This window comes from Aquarana catesbeiana, linkage group LG05, assembly GCF_042186555.1.
Source record: "Aquarana catesbeiana isolate 2022-GZ linkage group LG05, ASM4218655v1, whole genome shotgun sequence".
Taxonomy (NCBI): Eukaryota; Metazoa; Chordata; class Amphibia; order Anura; family Ranidae; genus Aquarana; species Aquarana catesbeiana.
In genome coordinates, this window is record NC_133328.1 from 638,102,431 (window position 1) to 638,122,554 (window position 20,124).

The window sequence follows — 20,124 nt, forward strand, 5'->3', positions numbered from 1 at the left end:
CACCCATGCAGCCCCAGACCATGACACTCCCACCACCATGCTTCACTGTAGGCAAGACACACTTGTCTTTGTACTCCCTACCTGGTTGCCGCCACAAACACTTGTCACCATCTGAACCAAATAAGTTATCTTGGTCTCATCAGACCACAGAACATGGTTTGAGTAATCCATGTCCTTAGTCTGCTTGTCTTAATCAAACTGTTTGTGGGCTTTCTTGTGCATCATTATTAGAAGAGGCTTCCTTCTGAGATGACAGCCATGTAGACCAATTTGATGCAGTGTGCGGCGTATGGTTTTAGCACTGACAGGCTGACCCCCCCCCCCACCCCACCTCTTCAACCTCTGCAGCAATGCTGGCAGCACTCATACATCTATTTCCCAAAGACAACCTCTGGATATGACGCTGAACACGTGCACTCAACTTCGCCTTGAGGCGATTCAGTTCACATTTGCAGCGCTATACAAATCATTCATTCATTCATTCTTTAGTCGACCATGGCGAGTCCTGTTCTGAGTGGGACCTGTCCTGTTAAACCGCTGTATGGCCTTGGCCTCCGTCTTTGCCATGAGGTTCCATGTTGAACTTCCAGTGACCAGTATGAGGGAGCGAGAGAGATAACACCAAATTTACCACACCTGCTCCCCATTCACACCTGAGACCTTGTAACAAGAACGAGTCACATGACACCAGGGAGGGAAATGGCTAATTGGGCCCAATTTGGACATTTTCACGTAGGGGTGTACTCACTTTTAATTCCAGCGGTTTAGACATTAATGGCTGTGTGTTGAGTTATTTTGAGGGGACAGCAAATTTACACTGTTATACAAGCTGTACACTCACTACTTTACATTGTAGCAAAGTGTCATTTCTTCAGTGTTGTCACATGAAAAGATAGAAGAAAATATTTAACAAAAATGTGAGAGGTGTACTCACTTTTTTGTGATACTGTATATAAAAACAAAAATACAATTATATATAAAAATAATATATACCGTATTTATCGGCGTATAACACGCACTTTTTTCCCCTTAGAATCAGGGGAAAATCGCGTCATACGCCGATCCCCTGCGATCCTGAGCTTCAAAATCGCCGACCACGATTTGAAAATGGCGCCTCCGGCGCCGAAATACACAGAGCCAGTCCTCGGCTCTTCTCGGCCACATTCGGCTTCACTCGAGCGCCGCCCGAACCTAGCCGAGTGTACTCGGCTAGGTTCGGATAGCTCCGCTCACAGTCACGCTCATCCCGGGCGGGACTACGAGTGGAGCCGAAAGTGAACGAGAGCCACCGAGAAGAGCCGAGGACCGGCTCTTTGTATTTCGGCGCCGACGGCGCCATTTTCAAATCGCGGTCGGCGATTTCGAAGCTCAGGATCACAGGGGATTGCAGGATCGCAGGGGAGCGGCGCCATTTTCAAACTGCAGTGACAATGAAAAGTCACTGCAGTTTAACTGCAGCCTGAGCAAGGCTGCAAATGGACACAGAAAGCTGCAGATCGGCACTGACAAAGTTGCAAGGCTGCAAATGACACCAAGGCTGCTGACTGCAAGGCTGCAAATGACACTGGACAAGCATGCAGATGGACGCTGTGCAAGGCTGCATTGATGGGCATTTAAATGTAAGTTTTTTTCCTTAAAACATTTTTTTCCTTATAATTCCCTCCTAAACTTGGGGTGCGTTATACGCCGATAAATACGGTATATATTGTTATATATATATATCTTGCTTATTTTTTTCTAACAATTAGCTGGGATGTCAGCAGTTGCGGTGGTCCATTTCTGACTGATTTGGTAACACAAATCTAATCCACCCATTTATCAGCCCATATTGGGGCACCATCATAGTTTGTAGCCCCTGTTTGAAGAAGAAGTAAGCCTCCATGTACTCACACAGGATTTTTGCGATCAGGTGAATCACCAATGCGGATCTCAGCCCCCAGCAGGCGTTCCATGTAGCCGTCCTGACTGTTTGTGATGACGATACTGGATATGTTGTAGGTCTTTTTCAGGTCCAGATGCCACCAGGGATCATAGTCCTCCATGGTGTGAGAGCAGAAACCATTATTAAAATCCCTGTCTGCGTTTCCGTCTATGGCTTTGTTTGCATCACACATCATTATGGACTGGTGGACAGAACTCTGGCTGGCTGTTCCATTTCGGGCCACATTAACCTCTGGAGATAAGACATAGAATCAATTAATGACCTCACAACCAGAAATGTCACTTTATGGTAAATTTACCATTTAAAAAGAATATCTACCAATTCCATGATCTAAACCTTCATAGGATAGAGAATACTCTTTTCCTGGCCTTCTCTCCACCTTTATGATTATACCCACCACCAGGACATCACATCACCAATACAAACCTCCAGGGGTCTCCAAACGTTCTAAACAAAGGGCCAGTCTACTATTCTTCAGACTTTATGGGGGGGCTGGACTGTGGCCATTAGGGATAAAAAAAACACTTCAGACTTGGTGGTCAGTGGGTGTAATTAAATTACATAGCACCTTTGGTCAGCATGACGAGGAATAATGCCCCATCATTTGTGACAGTGATAGGAACAGTGCCTCATCATTGGTGTCAGTGGGAGGAATGGTTCCCCTATGATTGGTGTCAGCGATAGGAATAATGCCCCATAGTTGGTGTCAGCAACAGGAATAGTGTCCTTATCTTTGGTGTCAGTGAGAGGAAAAGTGCCCCATCATTGGTCTCAGTGAGAGGAATAGTGCCCTATCATTGTTGTCAGCGAGAGGAATAGTGCCTCATCATTGGTGTCAGTGAGAGGAATAGTGCCCCATCTTTAATATAAGTGGGAGGAATAGTGTTCCATCATTAGTGTCAGTGGGAGGAAAAGTGCCCCATGATTGGTGTCAGAGGAATAGTGCCCCATCATTGGTGTCAGTGGGAAAAATAGTGCCCTATCATTGGTGTCATTGATAAGAATAGTGCCCCAGCATTGGTGTCAGTGAGAGGAATAGTGCCCCATCATTGGTGTCAGTGGGAGGAATAATGCCCCATCATTGGTGTCAGTGGGAGGAATAGTGCCTCATGATTGGTGTCAGTGGGAGGAATAGTGCTCCATCATTGGTGTCAGTGGGAGAAATAGTGCCCCATGATTGGTGTCAGGGAGAGGAAAAGTGCTCCATACACAAAAGGAAATTGCACATGGGACTTTAACGAGGCACAACCAAGAATTATAAAATGTACAAAAATGTTCTAGAATCCTCTAGAAGCCAGGTTGAAGTACCAGAAAAGTGCTGATGCATGTCAGTCACCTGCTGCTACTCTAAACCACTCCCAGCCCCACAGATCAAAAACAAACAGGCCTAGCTTAATTCCAGGCCTGCCTAAATTTACCTGTACTGACCAAAAATCGAACTATAGCACCCACACTAGGTAGAGAGTGCTGCATTATGTTACTGCAAGCCTGTACAGAGAGGATAGTAAGGCTGTAATACCTTACATGTCTAGGACCAGGAGCAGCCCCATATCTCTAGCTTGGGACAGCAGTAGCCAGATGCTTTGGTTTTTTCCACAAGGAGTAGCAACTGCACCTTCAGTTTGGAACCTCTTTTGTTACTGTTACCACAGCTGCACCATCAATCCACGGGTGAGGGAGCAGGAATTCTTCATTGCTCCCTGGCAGGTTCAGAGAAAGTTCTTCTTGAAGGCCCGGATCTTCTCTCCATCCTTAGGTCACTTCTCTGCGGTTCACACCTCTCTTCTGTCTCCCTTTGTGGCCTAGGACATACTCGCTGGTAGTGACCTACACCTCCACAGTTTAGACAGATGTCTTGATTCGTGGGCTTCTGGCCGGACAACCCAGTATGTTCTGTCATCAATTCAGTGCGACCATCTCAGATATGAGATCCAATGACCTGGTCATCATTTCCATCATTCTGGACATCTGAGCTTTCAGAATCCCAAGTTCTGGATCTCTATCAGCTGTACTGGCCACTCTGACTCCGACAACAGGTTCAGACTTTTGACTCTTTCCTTTGTCCTCCAGCATGGCTTCTTCCTCTCTCACTAATTTAATGAACTCAGGATACTTCATGAACCTGGTATCAGCTGAAGTCTGTAGCCGGATCCAAACGGGATCAGAGCTGCATTCTTGCTTGATCTACGACAGAAGGTAGCATCCCCTTCTTTAATACGATCTGATGCAATATCTTATTCAAGCGTCTGAGGTATTCAGACAAGCGTTCACTGTCTGCTGTCTGGATTAAACGAAACTCAGTCTGGTCGGCTAACTTCACACTGGATCCTCGCAAACCGTCATCGACCACCCATATTTCTTGCCAAAGGACAATGTCTGCACTACCTGACTGACCTGCTCATCAGTCTAGGTCTCTCCAGGGAGCTCAATCACTACGCTTGATTCTGGGTTGGCGCCTTCTTCTTCGCACCACTGGATCACAGCGTTGGGGTCTATCTTGGTGCTTAAGGGTGCCCTCTAGGGGGGGTTGATTGCAGAATAACAGGATCCCGGATGAGTCCCCACGTGTAGCACTTACCCCCAAAGGAGCTGCTGGTAATGAATTGGGCCTGCACTCTGCTTTTGCTCCCCTTGAGAATTTTCTCAACCCTCTTGACACAGCTGTGTAATAGTGTTGGTGTGAAGCCCAATAGCAACAACAACCCAAAAATAACATCAGATATTGTATTTTTACCGTTACCTGGGTATCCGCCTGCTACGAGAATTGAAAACAGCCAATTGTAGATTTGATTGACAGTAATTTTACTAGAAACTGGTTTTAGAAAGAGTAATCACAATAATGCCTGTAATGTACAGAGTCAGAACATACAATAATCAAAGAGCATTCAAATAATCAGACTCAATAATAATACAGTGAGTATCATATGCGGGTGAGTCTCCAAGTGGGACTGATGCTCAGTGTGGTATGACCTTGACGCTGGGCGTGCTCCCACTTCCAGCACAGCCACGCAAACCACACACAACCTGTTTGTCTGCTACACAGCACTGAATGTTATTATATTACAATACATATGCTCAAGGGCTCCCCCTAGATTGTAGTACCTCCCCGTGTGCACACTGCAGGATGAAAGGCCTTGTAATAGAAAATAATTTTCTGGTTCTCTTTCTTCGGCTAGCACATTTCACTGAAGTTTTTGTAATCCGTTAAGTGCAAGAATGGCAAAGTAAAATAAACTGATATGTAACTGCAGCTTGCTATGCAACACACTTGTAAGTTTTCTCCTCAATGATAAATTGTCCCGGACCGTCACTCTGCAAACAGTGGAGTGCAGGCTTTGGGCCTGGTTAAACACAGTTCATTTAAGTGAGCCTGCTGTATAGAACTGCAGGTCTCAGCAACACTTGTGAGATTAGTCTTATGCCCCGTACACACGGTTGGATTTTCCGATGGAAAATGTCCGATCGGAGCGTGTTGTCGGACATTCCGACCGTGTGTGGGCTCCATCGGACATTTTCCATCGGATTTTCCGACACACAAAGTTTGAGAGCAGGCTATATAATTTTCCGACAACAAAATCCGAACGCGTCAATTCCGACCGTGTGTGGCCATTTCCGACGCACAAAGTGTCACGCATGCTCAGAAGAAATTCCGAGACGGAACAGCTCGGTCTGGTAAAATGAGCGTTCGCAATGGATACAGCACTTTCGTCATGCTGCAATGTCAAAAATAGTTTAATGCAGCGCACTCCCTTCTTCTTTATAATGTGAGAAGAATGAAGTAGTTTTGTTGCTCATATTCACACAGACTTCTCACAAACTTCTTTCTTTATTATTTATTGTGATTCCCTCAATATATTTAGATTTGTCACATCCGACCAAATATTTTTGGGTTGTTTTTAAATATTTTTTCTTTTTTTCTTTTACAAAGGGTTTTATTGATAATCATAGCAATTTCACAGTTTAACAGTGTAGATAATGCATCTTGAATAAACATAACAAAAAGTTTAGCATCTTATAAATAAAATAAGTATGCTAGTAAATCAGAGAAAAACAAAACAATAAGAATATAACAGAGGCTGAAAACATTTTTGAAAGGGAGGTTAAAGAAGAGCTAGGGGCAGAGATTAGTTGAGAAGGGAGGAGTAAAGAATGGGGGGAAAGGAGAAAAGAGGAAGAAAGGGGGGGTGGGTCCCCGCGGTGGGGAGCAAGAGTGCATTAAATCCGAAGAAGGGTGGTATCAAATCTAGTGGGTTTAGTATATTTGACCCATGGCCTCCATACCTTCAGGAACTTATCACGAGTGTCCGAAAGGACAGCGGTCAGCTTTTCATTAACCATTATAGCATCCATGCGATTCTTAACTGCCTCATAACTTAGTGTCTGTGTCTTCCATGCCCTAGCTATCGTTAGTTTGGTTGCAGTAAAGAGATGCAGAGCCGGCTGGCACTCCGGGCGAAGCAGCTCCGCAATTGGTTTGCAGAGAAGTGCCTCGAACGGATCCTTTTTGAGGTCAGCATGGAGTATGCTTCGGAGGAGGGAGTAAACTCTAATCCATAACCTGCGTACCCTCGGACAGGTCCACCAGATGTGCGACATTGTGCCCTCCTGGGAGCACCCTCGGAAGCACAAGGGAGAGTAGGCTGGAATGAACCGGGCCAGTCTAGCAGGCGTGTAGTACCACCTGTAAAGTATCTTATAGGCATTTTCTAAAAAGATGACATTCTTTGAGCATTTGGATATTGCTAAAGTCATGACCTGCCAATCCTCCGGATCGAGCTGTTTTCCTAGTTCCCTTTCCCATTGAAGGTGACAGAGTCGTGTCGGTGGTTTTTTAGAGGTAATAATAGAGGAATAGACCAGTGATATTAAACCCGAGGTTTGGGGTCTTGCTCTGCAGAAGTTCTCGAAGGGGGTCAAAATATAAGGGGTCGGTTGAGATTTTATAAGCCCCTGGAGAAGTGACGAATCTGTAGGTAGCTATAGTGTTCACGTAACGGAATATCGTGAGAGGAGCGTAGAGCCTCGAATGATATTATCCTGGTGGGGGTGAAAAAACAGTGAATGTCCATGAATCCGTTTGTCTTCCACCAGGAGAATTGCTGGGGATTTTCCCAGCCTGGTGGGAACAATGGGCACTGGGGAAATTGAAGTAGGGGTAGATGAGGAGAAATCAGGCCGGCCGAATACTTTACCGAGTCCCACATGCGAAGGGAATGGGCCAGACATGGCCCCGTCACGAGAGGACGATATGTGGGAGGGAGCCAGGGCAATGAGGAGATTGGTGTTGGGTGTGAGTCCACTAGGTCCATAGTGGCCCATAGCGGCATTTGGTGTTGTGCATGGAGTTGGGATAACGGGGCTATGTTTGCAGCTATATAGTAGGCTTGTAGGTTAGGGACTGAAAGTCCACCATTGATTCTGCGGGCATATAGTATTTGCTTATTGATTCTGGGGCGGGTAGAACCCCAGACAAATTTCAGGATTTGGCGCTGATGTATTCGTAGGATATGCGGCGGGATCGGGACCGGTAGGACTCTAAAGAAGTAGAGTAATTTCGGCAGGTATGTCATACAAATTGCCACGATCCTGCTGAACCAGGATAGTGGGAGATGAGTCCAAGAGGACAACATGTCCATCAGCTTCTTGAGTATAGGAGGAAAATTTGCCTTATAGAGTCCCGCGTAGGTTGGGGTGAGCCGGATCCCCAGGTAGGGTAATGAGGTCAGCCATTGGAACGTGAAGGTATTTTTTAAGGTTATCAAGTCTGAGGACCGAAGATTAATTGACATGGCTTTTGATTTGGTGGGGTTAACGGACAAGCCAGAAAGGGAGGCAAAAGAGTCTAGTAAAGAGAACAAGTTAGGTAGGGTGATTCTAGGGTTTGTTAGGGTTAGGAGAATATCATCTGCGAACAGTGATATCTTATGGGGTGTCCCTGCTATCTCAACACCAGTTATGTCCGGGTGGGATCGGATCGCCTCTGCCAAAGGTTCCATGGCCAAAATAAATAGGAGTGGGGAGAGTGGGCATCCCTGCCGAGTCCCCCTCCTGATGGAAAATGGAACTGATTCGAAACCATAGTATTTGACCCTAGCCTGGGGGGAATCATATAGTGCCATTACCCATTGCAAGAATGACGAACCGAAACCATAGTGACTGAGTACCTTTGTCAGGTAAGGCCAGGACAAAGTATCAAAGGCCTTGTTCATGTCAAGAGACAGTAACATAGTTGCTATAGACCGGCTATGGGCTGTGTGCTGAAGTTGTATTATACGTCTAATAGCGTCTCCTGCTTGTCTCCCCGGAACGAACCCCACCTGGTCTTTTTTGACCAGGCGTGGTAGGAAGGAGTTTAAATGACTGGCCAGGATCTTGGTCAGTATTTTAATGTCTACATTAATAAGTGAGATGGGCCTAAAATTGGTCCAAGACGTGTGGTCACGGTCGGGTTTTGGAATCATAACAATATTGGCAGTTAAAAGGTTAGGTGTGAGTGCATGGCCATCTTTTACTGCATTGAACATGTTGTTAAATGGGGGGCTAAGACGTCTGCTAACTTCCTATAGTAAAGGGCCGTGAAGCCATCCGGGCCTGGACGTTTGCCTACTTTCAGTTCTTTTATACCCTGTAATACTTCCGTTAACTGAATATCTCGATCCATTAACGATGCGTGTGTGTCAGACAGCTTAGGCAATGTCAGTCCTGTCAGGAAGGATGTCAGGTCTTGAGTAGGAGGCTGAGTGGGGGCCTTGTAGAGGGAGGTGAGGCGGTACCTAAATTCTTCCAGCACTTTCAATGGGTTACTTGTGAGGACATTATGTCTCGTGCGGAGAGTGATAGGGTTGTGTTTCGGGGTAAAGGTGCGCAGCCTATTGGCCAGCATTGAGTTGGGTCTGTTGGCCTTGGTGTACCATTTCTGGCGGGCCCAGCGTAATGTACGTTCTGCCTCTTCAGTGAGGCATAGGTCGAGTTCTGTACGCGCCCCATCTAATAGTTTACGGTTAGCCGGGGTAGGGGACTGTTTAAAAATTGTGGATAGGGATTCTAGGCGCGCTTCTAAAGATTTACGCATTGTTATACGCTCTCGTTTGCGTTTTGCTGCCAGCTGAATTATACGCCCCCTGAGTACCGCTTTGTATGCTTCCCAGAGAGTCACCTCGGAGGAAACAGACCCAGTGTTAAGCCTGAAATATTCCACTGAGGCTTGAGTAATATCGGTGAGGACTTCCTTAAAAGATAAGAGAGAGTCATTCATAGTCCAAGCGGAATATTGGGGTTTGCTGAGCAGCGAGTGGCATATAACCAAAACAGGGTCGTGGTCTGTCCAAGGAGCTGCTAAAATGGAAGCAGACACAACCAGGGGGAGATGTTTCCTCAGAACAAACATATGGTCAATTCTGGAGTGGGAATGGTGAGGATGGGAGTAGTAGGTGTAATCCTTGCCAATAGGATGTAGCTCCCTCCAGATATCTACCAGGTCACGACTTTGTAAAGAATGCATGAATTTTTTTGCATCGGATGATGGGGCTTTGTGTTCCAAGGGGTACCTGTCCAGAGCAGGGTTCAGCGTAACATTGGAGTCTCCCGCTAAGAGGAGAGTGCCTCTCTGGTGGGACTGCAACAGGGAGCAGATATGGGAGAGGAAGGGTCCCGGGTTATTATTTGGAGCATAATATGTTAGGATGGTGACCTCCGTGTCCTGAATAGTGCCTTGTAGTAAAAGATATCTACCCTCTGGGTCAGCAATCTCTCCACTGCAACTGAAGGGAACCGACTTGTGTATGGCAATCAAAACGCCCTTCTGTTTAGTCGGACCATTAGCTAGAAAAACTTGAGGGTACATGGCATCGAAGTATTTAGGACAAGAAGAAGATGAGAAGTGGGTCTCCTGTAGGCATGCTATGTTCACTTTCTGTTGCTTAAGATATTTAAAAACTTTAACCCTTTTCTGGGGGGAGTTCATTCCCTGCACATTCAGGGATAACCAATTAAGTGTCATGGTACATGGGAAGTTAGCCATAAAACGACTTTACTCACCCACCGCGAGGACCTGCAAAGGGTGAAAGGGAGGTAGAGAGGAGGTGAAACAAAGAAAAGAACAAGGTAGAAAGGCATACTGTAGTACATATAATAGCCAGTAAAAAATTGTAGCATATAGTACTGAAAAAGTATGAGTGCAACTGGTTGTGGGTCTAAAGGCCCACAGGGGGGTTGAATGTTGGTTGGGACTAACGTCCGAACCAAGAGCCAACTCATGGGGGGAGCAGTGATCCAACGGAACCGCTCGGCATTGTTATATAGTAAAATTAACTTTAAATCTTTAAGCACAAGACTTGGTGCACCGCTTAAGGCACTAAGGGAGAACACAAACATCCTGAAATATGTGGTTGCCTTTTATTTTAGGTCTCCCCGTCGCCCCGGACTCCCCTCCATTGTCGAGGGGGCCCGTGGCGAGTGAGAGACCAAAATGTCATTGGGGTAGTCCCTCATGACTACCCAATAGATAGAGAGGGAGAGGCAATCAATCTGAAAAAAATAAAAATAAATAACTAATAAAATAAAGTGTAACTCACAACACTAACAGGGTGAAAAAATATAACATCATATTCTGAAACCCACCCGCCTCCCCGCAAAGACGGGAAACTGCTGTCAGCAGTCTGCAGCGTATTGACGGCTGCCTGAGAGCTGAGGGAACCAGCATGTTTGCGTCAGAGAAAAAAAAAAAAAAAAAAAAACCTCGACAGAGCAGGAAAAAACAAAGTAGAACCTGTCAAAATTCTATTATCCCGCTGTGCAACAGGGTGTGAGTGCACCCCGCCACAGAGGTGGCAGTATACAGTCAGCTGGACAGTCCGCGGCCTCCATGTACGACCCCTGTAAGGGGGGTCAAAGTGACATGCCTTAGTAAGTGCTCAATGTCTCGCCCGGGTGAGGCCGACTTGTCCCGGAGGCACCATCTCGCAGTTGGGGCGCCCCAGGGGGGCCCAGTCCCGGGAAGTTCTTGCAAGAAATTGAGTGTCAGATCAGGTTCAATTGAACGGAAAAAACTAGCATCTGTGAGGTCAGTTCTGCCTATTACCAGTTCAGTAACAACATGCTGGGTATCAGCGGGAGCCAGATATAATGTAAGTCCGATTGCAACCGCAGGCAGGCTTAGGGTTTCATGGAGTCATTTGGAACTTTTCTGTGAAGAACCGTCAACTTGGGAGGTTATATGCCATAAGCCTTTAGGGCCTGCTATGAACCTTTGGGCCTGCAGGTCCCAAAGGTCTGTGATCCGGGTTGAGACCTTTGAAGGGGCTGAGAGGTCCGGCGAGGAGGCTGGAAGGATCTGGGCCTGGAGGAAGAAGAGGGTGCATCTCCCTGGGAAGGTGGTATTTCCAGCTGCAGTTCCTGAAAATGATGTTTCAGGTCAGAGGGGGAGGATGCATGGAACTGGCGGCCGAGATGCGAAAATGAGAGCTTAAAAGGGAACCCCCATCTATATTTGATCCCTTGGGTCTGCAGGACCTGGAGGTAGGGTTTCACGTCTCTTCTCCTTGCAATAGTTACTGGAGAGAGATCCGCAAAAAGCTGGAGGCTGTTCCCGTGCCGCTTGGAGGAGCCGCTCCTTGGTGCGGTAAAAATGGAACTTGATGATGACATCTCTTGGGGGGCCCTCTGACGGTTTGGGTGCTAGGGATCTGTGTATACGGTGCAGCACGTCCTATTCGGATCCCGGTCAGGCCACGCCCCCCATTTTTTCTTTTTTTCAAGGCTGTTTTTGTATTTGTTTGGTGGTTTGTATATTTTTCAAGGCTGTTTTTTTTTATTTTTTTGTGGTTTGTATTTTTAAAAAGTCTGATGTTTTTTTTTTTTTTTTTGTCTGTTTTACTCCATAATATTTTTTTGTGTGTTTTGTGTGTCAAGTTACCACAACACCATTGATATCTTGTATTATTAAATCTCAAGGAGATTGTTTGGTGTTGGTGTCTCTTGTTAATTTCACATTGTATATTTAAAAATGTACCTGCCTCCTCACAAACAAACAGTCCTTTTAAAAGGAAAACACACATAGGCAAGTATAATTGTAAAAAAAATCCTTTATTAAGGGCTCACAACTAAACAAAGAGGCAGGCAACTCTGGAGAAACAGCTGAAATGGGTGAAGCCTTTGGCCCCCAGGGCACACATCAACTATTTTCTTGCAAAATTGGTGGCCTGAGGAGTCCAGATCTAAGGGAGTGCAGTCTTGTCCAGACGTCCCAGAGATCCAGAAAGCAGCAGATGACATCTGTGTCCCCAGGCTGTGGTCATACAAGAGCCTGCATCTTTGGCCAGACCAGACTGAACCCAGGGCCATCACTCTCTGGTCTTCCTTCCATGCTTCCTTCCATGCTGTGGCTGTGGTGGTGGAGTTGTGGCAGCAGGAGGAGGAGGGGCCAACTCACTCAGGTGGGTATTGGGCGTTAGTTCCCCACTCACCCTCTTACTTAGGACTTTATACAGAAGGTCCTCACATAGCTTGCGTTGACCCTCCTGCATGCCCTTCAGTTTGGTGGCAGCCATGCAGGCCTCTTCAGGAGTGGGTAAGGCTCTGAGGGATGCAGAAGCCTCCCGAATGAGCCTGAGCGCAGAATCCTGCATGTGAGTAGCCTTCCTCGCTCTTTTGTATGGAAGGCGGAGGGGAGGAACCTGCGATTCGGTCAGGCTGCGACTGGTCCCAGGCTTCTCCTGGCTGCCACTTAGCCCCGCCTCCTCCTGGCTGCCAATAACCCCCGCCTCCTCCTGGCTGCCACATTCCACAGCCTCCTCCTGGCTGCCACATTCCACAAACTCCTCCTGGCTGAGGTCTTCCTGTGTATGAAAAAGGGACATCGTTTTCGTTTTTTATTCATCAATCACACACAATTTTCACCTCCTGACTGTTGCAAATTGAATGTTAACAAATATAACACACTATCCTTCTGAGCCCACCTTTTTTCAGTCTTGTCCAAAATATTTTTGCCCACTACTGTCTATTGATATGTAAAACACTTTTTTCAATCAGAAATTAGTGATCAATAATAACATCTAGTAAACATCATTTATTTATTGACCAGAAATCTGTAGAAGAATGCTATACCTGGCTCCATCTGGGCTCCTCCACTTCTTCCTGGCTGGAAGTCCCAGGTTGGACATCGGAAGCCTCAGCTGGGGTGGAAGATAGGGTGGAAGGAAGAGCGGAAGGAAGAGTAGAGAGGGATTCTCTGACTTCAGTCTGGTCTGACAGAAATCGCAGTCTCTCATAGTACCACAGCCTGGGGACATAAATGTCATCTGCTGCAGCTCCGGATCTCTGGGAATCTGTGACCTTCTTGCACTCCCTAAGATAAGTGCTCCTCAGGCCACCAATTTTGGTTTTTAAATAGGGGATGGTTGCTGTGGGGACCACCGGCTTCACCAACTCCAGCAGTTTCTCTAGCGCTGCCTGCCTCTTTTGTTTATTATTGTATTGGGGGTGTTTCACCTGCCACAGACAGGGCAGCTCCCTGTATTTGTCTATTAACAGGGGGAGGAAGTTGTGGTCATTGAAGCCATCCATTTTATCTGCAAGACACAACACAAGACAAACCCTAATGTCAGCCTAAAGTCTATTAAACTTGTGCAAATACAGTCCTCAATCTAGAAGCAGTATAGGCCCAATGTAAAAATCTTACCTTCGCTATCACGATCGGCGCCTCCGTTACTCCTTTCTCCGCTCACAGATCGTACGTGCTACGCACGCGTGTTATGCTTTATAGACACTGGGCATGTGTGAAACTCCGCCCGCCCCTGACGTTTTTTCTAGTCTCTTCCCCGCCCCTTCTCATTCGGCGCAGTGGGGAAAGAGCACATGGCGGAGACACAGCAGGTGTCTGATAATTACACCAACGAGGAGGAGGAGGAAAGCCCGGATCCTGATGTCCTTTGGGGAGATGTTGGAGATGGTGGACATCCTGAAGAAGGCCGACTATGACGGGAAGTATGGACCTTACCCCAACCCCAATGTCAGAAAGGCCAAGATCATGGCGAAAGTAGTCAAGAGTCTGCACCGGAATTTCGGGGTACGACGATCGAAAGATCAGCTCAGGAAGCTGTGGTCGGACCTCAAATTAAGAGAACACGAGCAGTACAGAAAGATCCGGAGAGTGCTGCAAAAAAGTAAGTAGTTGTGCTGTGTTCCTATTCTTTATGTTTATTACGTTCGTGCTGCTCCATGTGCTTTTCCTAATTGTTATCCAGTTTAAAATGGCAACTTTCATGTTCATGGGCACATTTTTCGTTCGTATCAAACATAGTTCGTTTGGCCATATGCAATTACCATCATTTTTTGGGGCCTACTTGTGTGAAAAGAATTGGGTTGTGTAGATGTGTTTGTTACTAGAATGAAATGCAAACTAGATTCTATGTAAGGAGAGGACACTCAGCAGTTTACACATCTGGACGCTGGAGCACTAGTGTGGGACACAAGAACACCTTTTTTATTAGGGGGTCCCACACAGGTGCTCCAGTGTATACTATAGGGGGTCTCCATCTGTGAAGCTTGTACAGGACAGGTAAAGTATTGAAGCTTGACAAAGGACAATAAAAATGCTACATCTTGGAACTCTGCCAAAACAGACAATTGTACCCCACTTCCAAGCAATGTTTCATATTCATATTTCTGCCATCAAATATCTGTGTGCTAAGTATACCTATTTTTTTGTACATAGGGGAAAAAAAACACGAAGGACACCCCTCATCTGAGGAGACCACAGACCCCCACCTCTGGAAGAAGGTGAAATCCCCCAAAGCCAAGCAGAGCAGGAGGAGGAAGACGTGGTGGAAATTGTCACCACAACAGGTGAGTGTCTGCGACCACAGGCTCAGGTAAGAGATGGATGCTGGCAGATTTATAATACATGGTGTTTTTTTTGTTTTCTCTCTTTTTAGGTGATCGTGATGTTGTGGATCCTGATCCTTTCACCTCTGAAAGTGCCCAGATCCTGATCGGGGAGATCATGGGGTGTAATGTTGCATTGGAAAACATCAATGGTGTTCTTCAAAAAAATAAGAACATCATTGATGTTTTAGGGCGAGTTTAAAAGCCCTCCAAATCCCTTTGTTTTTTTGGTGTGCTAGAATTTTTGAACATTTTTTTCAAATATTAGAAAAGCCAAATTTTGAAGAGGCACAAAGTGTGTCAACATGTGCTATCTGCCATCACGGGAGATCAATGGACGCGTTTTGGGGGTGCAACCCCTTCCTCAATAATAAAGTAGCTGTGAGGAAGGGGTTGCACCCCCAAAACACCTCCCTTGATCCCCCATGATGGCAGGTAGCACATGTTGAACTTCTTAAATTGGTGTGCATCTTCAAAATTTGGCTTTTCCTGGGGTGACTTCACCCCATCTGCTGAACGCAATATCAAACTCAGTTTGTAAATACTCATGTCTGATATTGCCTTCAAGTTCTACCAAATGTGAACTTTGTAAGTTCAAGATTTGTGTCTTTCTTGTTGGTTTTAAACATGCCTGTTTGATCTAAAATGGACATTTCTAATTTTTCTAATGTGACCCCAAAAATTGTTATACAACAAACATGTTGGTTTGTTTTAAAAACCTTTTCTAAATGCACATGTGATTGTGCAGGTAATAAAAGGTTGTTAATCAAGATTGTGTGGATTATTGTCTCAACGTTACAAAACTTTTGTTGTGCTGTAATAGGTGTTTTCTGTGACATTGAGGGTTATTTCCTGAGGGGAAATCCACTTTGCACTACAAGTGCAGTTTCAGTGCAGTTTCAAGTGCACTTGTAGTGCAAAGTGTCTTTGCCTTTAGGAAACAACACCCAACAGTGTTTTGTAAGGTTACACAATCACGCCAATTTCAGGACTCACCACATTTCTGTCAGGGTCAGCTAAAACAAACGCAAGCAGGAAATGTCACCAAACCTTGGTTTTTTTTTTTTTTAAATTTAAAAAATGTTTTACACATTGTCTGGCATATTGATGTCCCCCCTACCCTCAAAGAATTCAAGGTATCTTAGCCGGACATCACGGGCACTCAGGGGGGGCAAGCCAGGACAGCCACTTTCAAGCGCCGTCAGGGTTGGTTCATTAGGAATTCCGGCCTCAGGCCCAACTGAGCCAGCATAGTTGGCAGAATGTTTCCGTAAAAAGTTGTGTAGAACACAGCACGCCAGGATAATGTGATTCAGTTTGTATGCCGCCATAAGTATGGGTGTAAGAAACAGGCTTAACCGGCTGGCCATGATTCCAAATGTGTTCTCCACCACTTTTCTGGCTCTGGGCAGCCGGTAATTAAAAACCCTCTGGTCCGGGGTGAGGGTCCTCATCGGGAATGGCCGCATAAGATGGTCCCCCAGCGCAAAAGCTTCATCCGCAACAAAGACGAATGGGAGTCCTTCCACATTGTCTTCTGGAGGTGGCAAGTCCAAGCTGCCATTCTGGAGACGCCTGTAAAACTCTGTCTGGGCGATGACTCCACCATCCGACATCCAGCCATTCTTCCCCACGTCCGCATACAGGAACTCGTAAGTAGCCGACACCACCACCAACATCACAATACTATTGAACCCCTTGTAGTTGTAATAGTACGACCCCGAGTTGGGTGGTGGGACGATGTGGACGTGTTTCCCATCAATTGCCCCTCCGCAGTTAGGAAAGTCCCACCGCTGGGCAAAGTGGGAGGCCACAGTCTGCCATTCCTGTGGCGTGGAAGGAAACTGGAGTTAAAACAAAATCAAAAATTAGTCATTTTGCACATAAACAGGGAAAGCAGATTAGACACAAACATTCTTGGCCATAATCAAGCTAACATTTTTATGAGGGAATTTTTTAAGACCAAAGTATAAGGTACACCTATCAGATTCCCCCCCCTCATGGGCCATTTATAACATTATGGGGGGGGCTCTTGGACAGGTAACCCTCTTGACTTCATTGAGAGATGAATGCCATGGGTATTATTTGGAACAGCCCCTCCTTAGTTACACTATTGGCAGCCCACTGGATAGGTAAGAAGTGTCATAATACAAAGATATAAATACACACTGTACACATTTGAGCACATTTGGACATTCTGCTCTTACCTATCAAGAAAATAATAGGATACAAAAACTTGAAACAGTACAATTTGAAAGTATACAGGCAGGCCCTACTACATGCTTTGGGGAATTCATTCATAAATCCAGGGCTTTTTTTCTGGCGGAACGCACCGGAACTGTGTTCCGCCACCTATTGTCAGGCATTCTGTCTCTAAACAAACTTCCTAATCTCTGTATAGCCTGCGCCCCGCCTCCTGAGGAGGAAACACAGATAAACCTCTGCACAGCTGAGCTGTGTGTAGTCCCGTGCCATCTCCTCCGCCCCTCCCTGCAGATGATCCATGATCTTTGTTTCCCTGCTTCCCTGCTAAGACGAGTGGAACAATGATGATAGGTTAGTAATGTGATCTCAGGGAGGGGGTGTGGCCAGCCTCGTCAGTGCTGTGCATGCCATGCAGACCTGGTAAGTCACTAAAGTCGATGTGTGTGCTGCTGTAGATAGATTTAGAATCTAGATTGGTTTGTGGAGTGACTGTATTTAATCTCCCAGATGGGCCATCATACACCTGACCCTGTCAAGCTAACATAATGGAGTTACATTATGGAGAGGGAGGAGGATGTTTTTGGGTGAAGATGAGATACATTGTGGAGAGCCTCTTCACAATGTAACTCTCATCTCCGCCCAGAATCATCCTTATCCCTCATCCTCTTCCCCAACCTGGATCGTCCATCCCTCTCCATCATCCTCATCCCCACCCCAGATCATCCATCCATCCCTCTCCATCATCCCCACCCTGGATTATCCATCCATCCATCTCCCTCATCCCCACCCCGGATCATCCATCCATCCCTCTCCATCATCCCCACCCCGGATCATCCATTTATCCCTCCATCATCCCCACCCCGGATCATCCATCCATCCCTCTCCATCATCCCCACCCCGGATCATCCATTTATCCCTCCATCATCCCCACCCCGGATCATCCATCCATCCCTCTCCATCATCCCCACCCCGGATCGTCCATCCCTCTCCATCATCCATATCCCCACCCCGGATCATCCATCCCTCTCCATCATCCCCAACCCCGGATCATCCATCCCTCTCCATCATCCCCACCCTGGATCGTCCATCCCTCTCCATCATCCCCACCCCGGATCATCCATTCCTCTCCATCATCCCCACCCCGGATCATCCATCCCTCTCCATCATCCTCATCCCCACCCCGGATGGTCCATCCCTCTCCCTCATCCCCACCCCGGATCATCCATCCCTCTCCCTCATCCCCACCATGGATGATCCATCCCTCTCCCTCATCCCCACCCCAGATGATCCATCCCTCTCCCTCATCCCCACCCCGGATCATCCATCCCTCTCCCTCATCCCCACCACGGATGATCCCTCCCTCTCCCTCATCCCCACCGCTGATGATCCATCCCTCTCCCTCATCCCCATCCCGGATCATCCATCCCTCTCCCTCATCCCCACCATGGATGATCCCTCCCTCTCCCTCATCCCCACCGCTGATGATCCATCCCTCTCCATCATCCTCATCCCCACCCCGGATTGTCATCCCTCTCCATCATCCCCACCCCGGATCATCCATCCCTCTCCCTCATCCCCACCCCGGATCATCCATCCCTCTCCCTCATCCCCACTGCGGATGATCCATCCCTCTCTATCATCCTCATCCCCACCCCAGATTGTCATCCCTCTCCATCATCCCCACCCCGGATTGTCATCCCTCTCCATCATCCCCACCCCGGATCATCCATCCCTCTCCATCATCCCCACCCCGGATCGTCCATCCCTCTCCATCATCCCCACCCCGGACTGTCCATCTCTCTCCATCCCCACCCGGATCGTCCATCCCTCTCCATCATCCTCATCCCCATCCCGGATCATCCATTCCTCTCCCTCATCCCCACCCCGGATCATCCATACCTCTCCCTCATCCCCACCCCAGATGATCCATCCCTCTCCGTCATCCACATCCCCGCCCCGGATCATCCATCCCTCTCCATCATCTCCACCCCGGATCATCCATCCCTCTCCATCATCCTCATCCCCACCCGGATCGTCATCCCTCTCCATCATCCCCACCCCGGATCGTCCATCCCTCTCCATCATCCTCATCCCCACCACGGATCGTCCATCCCTCTCCATCATCCCCACCCCGGATCGTCCATCCCTCTCCATCATCCTCATCCCCACCCCGGATCGTCCATCCCTCTCCATCATCCCCACCCCGGATCGTCCATCTCTCTCCATCATCCCCACCCCGGATCGTCCATCCCTCTCCATCATCCTCATCCCCACCCCGGATCATCCATCCCTCTCCCTCATCCCCACCCCGGATCATCCATACCTCTCCCTCATCCCCACCCCAGATGATCCATCCCTCTCCATCATCCCCACCCCGGATGATCCATAGCTCTCCATCATCCTCATCCCCACCCCGGATCGTCATCCCTCTCCATCATCCCCACCCCGGATCGTCCATCCCTCTCCATCATCCCCACCCCGGATCGTCCATCCCTCTCCATCATCCTCATCCCCACTCCGGATCGTCCATCCCTCTCCATCATCCCCACCCCGGATCGTCCATCTCTCTCCATCATCCCCACCCCGGATCGTCCATCCCTCTCCATCATCCTCATCCCTACCCCGGATCATCCATCCCTCTCCCTCATCCCCACCCCGGATCATCCATCCCTCTCCCTCATCCCCACCCCGGATCATCCATCCCTCTCCCTCATCCCCACCCCGGATCATCCATCCCTCTCCCTCATCCCCACCCCGGATCATCCATAGCTCTCCCTCATCCCCACCCCAGATGATCCATCCCTCTCCATCATCCTCATCCCCACCCCGGATCATTCATCCCTCTCCCTCATCCCCACCCCGGATCATCCATCCCATCTGTTTGCTGGGCAGTCTCTTTCCTGGGCACTCTTTACTGGGCAGTCTTTTTGCTGGACTAATCTAGGCGGTCTCTTTGCTGGACTAATCTAGGCGGTCTCTTTGCTGGACTAATCTGGACGGTCTTTTTGCTGACAGTCTCTTTGCTGGGCTGAGCGGTCTCTTTGCTGGACTATTCTGGGTGGCCTTTTTGCTGGCGGTCTCTTTGCTGGGAATGT

The 20,124-nt window shown here is 47.7% G+C and overlaps 1 protein-coding gene across 1 annotated transcript in view; it reads right to left on the minus strand.

Annotated features, from left to right (window-relative positions):
* Window positions 1-20,124, minus strand: part of LOC141146120 (uncharacterized) — a 213,305-nt gene that overhangs the window by 73,721 nt on the left and 119,460 nt on the right. Inside the window, exon 4 of the mRNA XM_073632874.1 lies at window positions 1,891-2,173. Within this exon, the coding sequence (XP_073488975.1) occupies window positions 1,891-2,173 (283 nt within the window). The remainder of the gene's footprint in view (window positions 1-1,890; window positions 2,174-20,124) is intronic.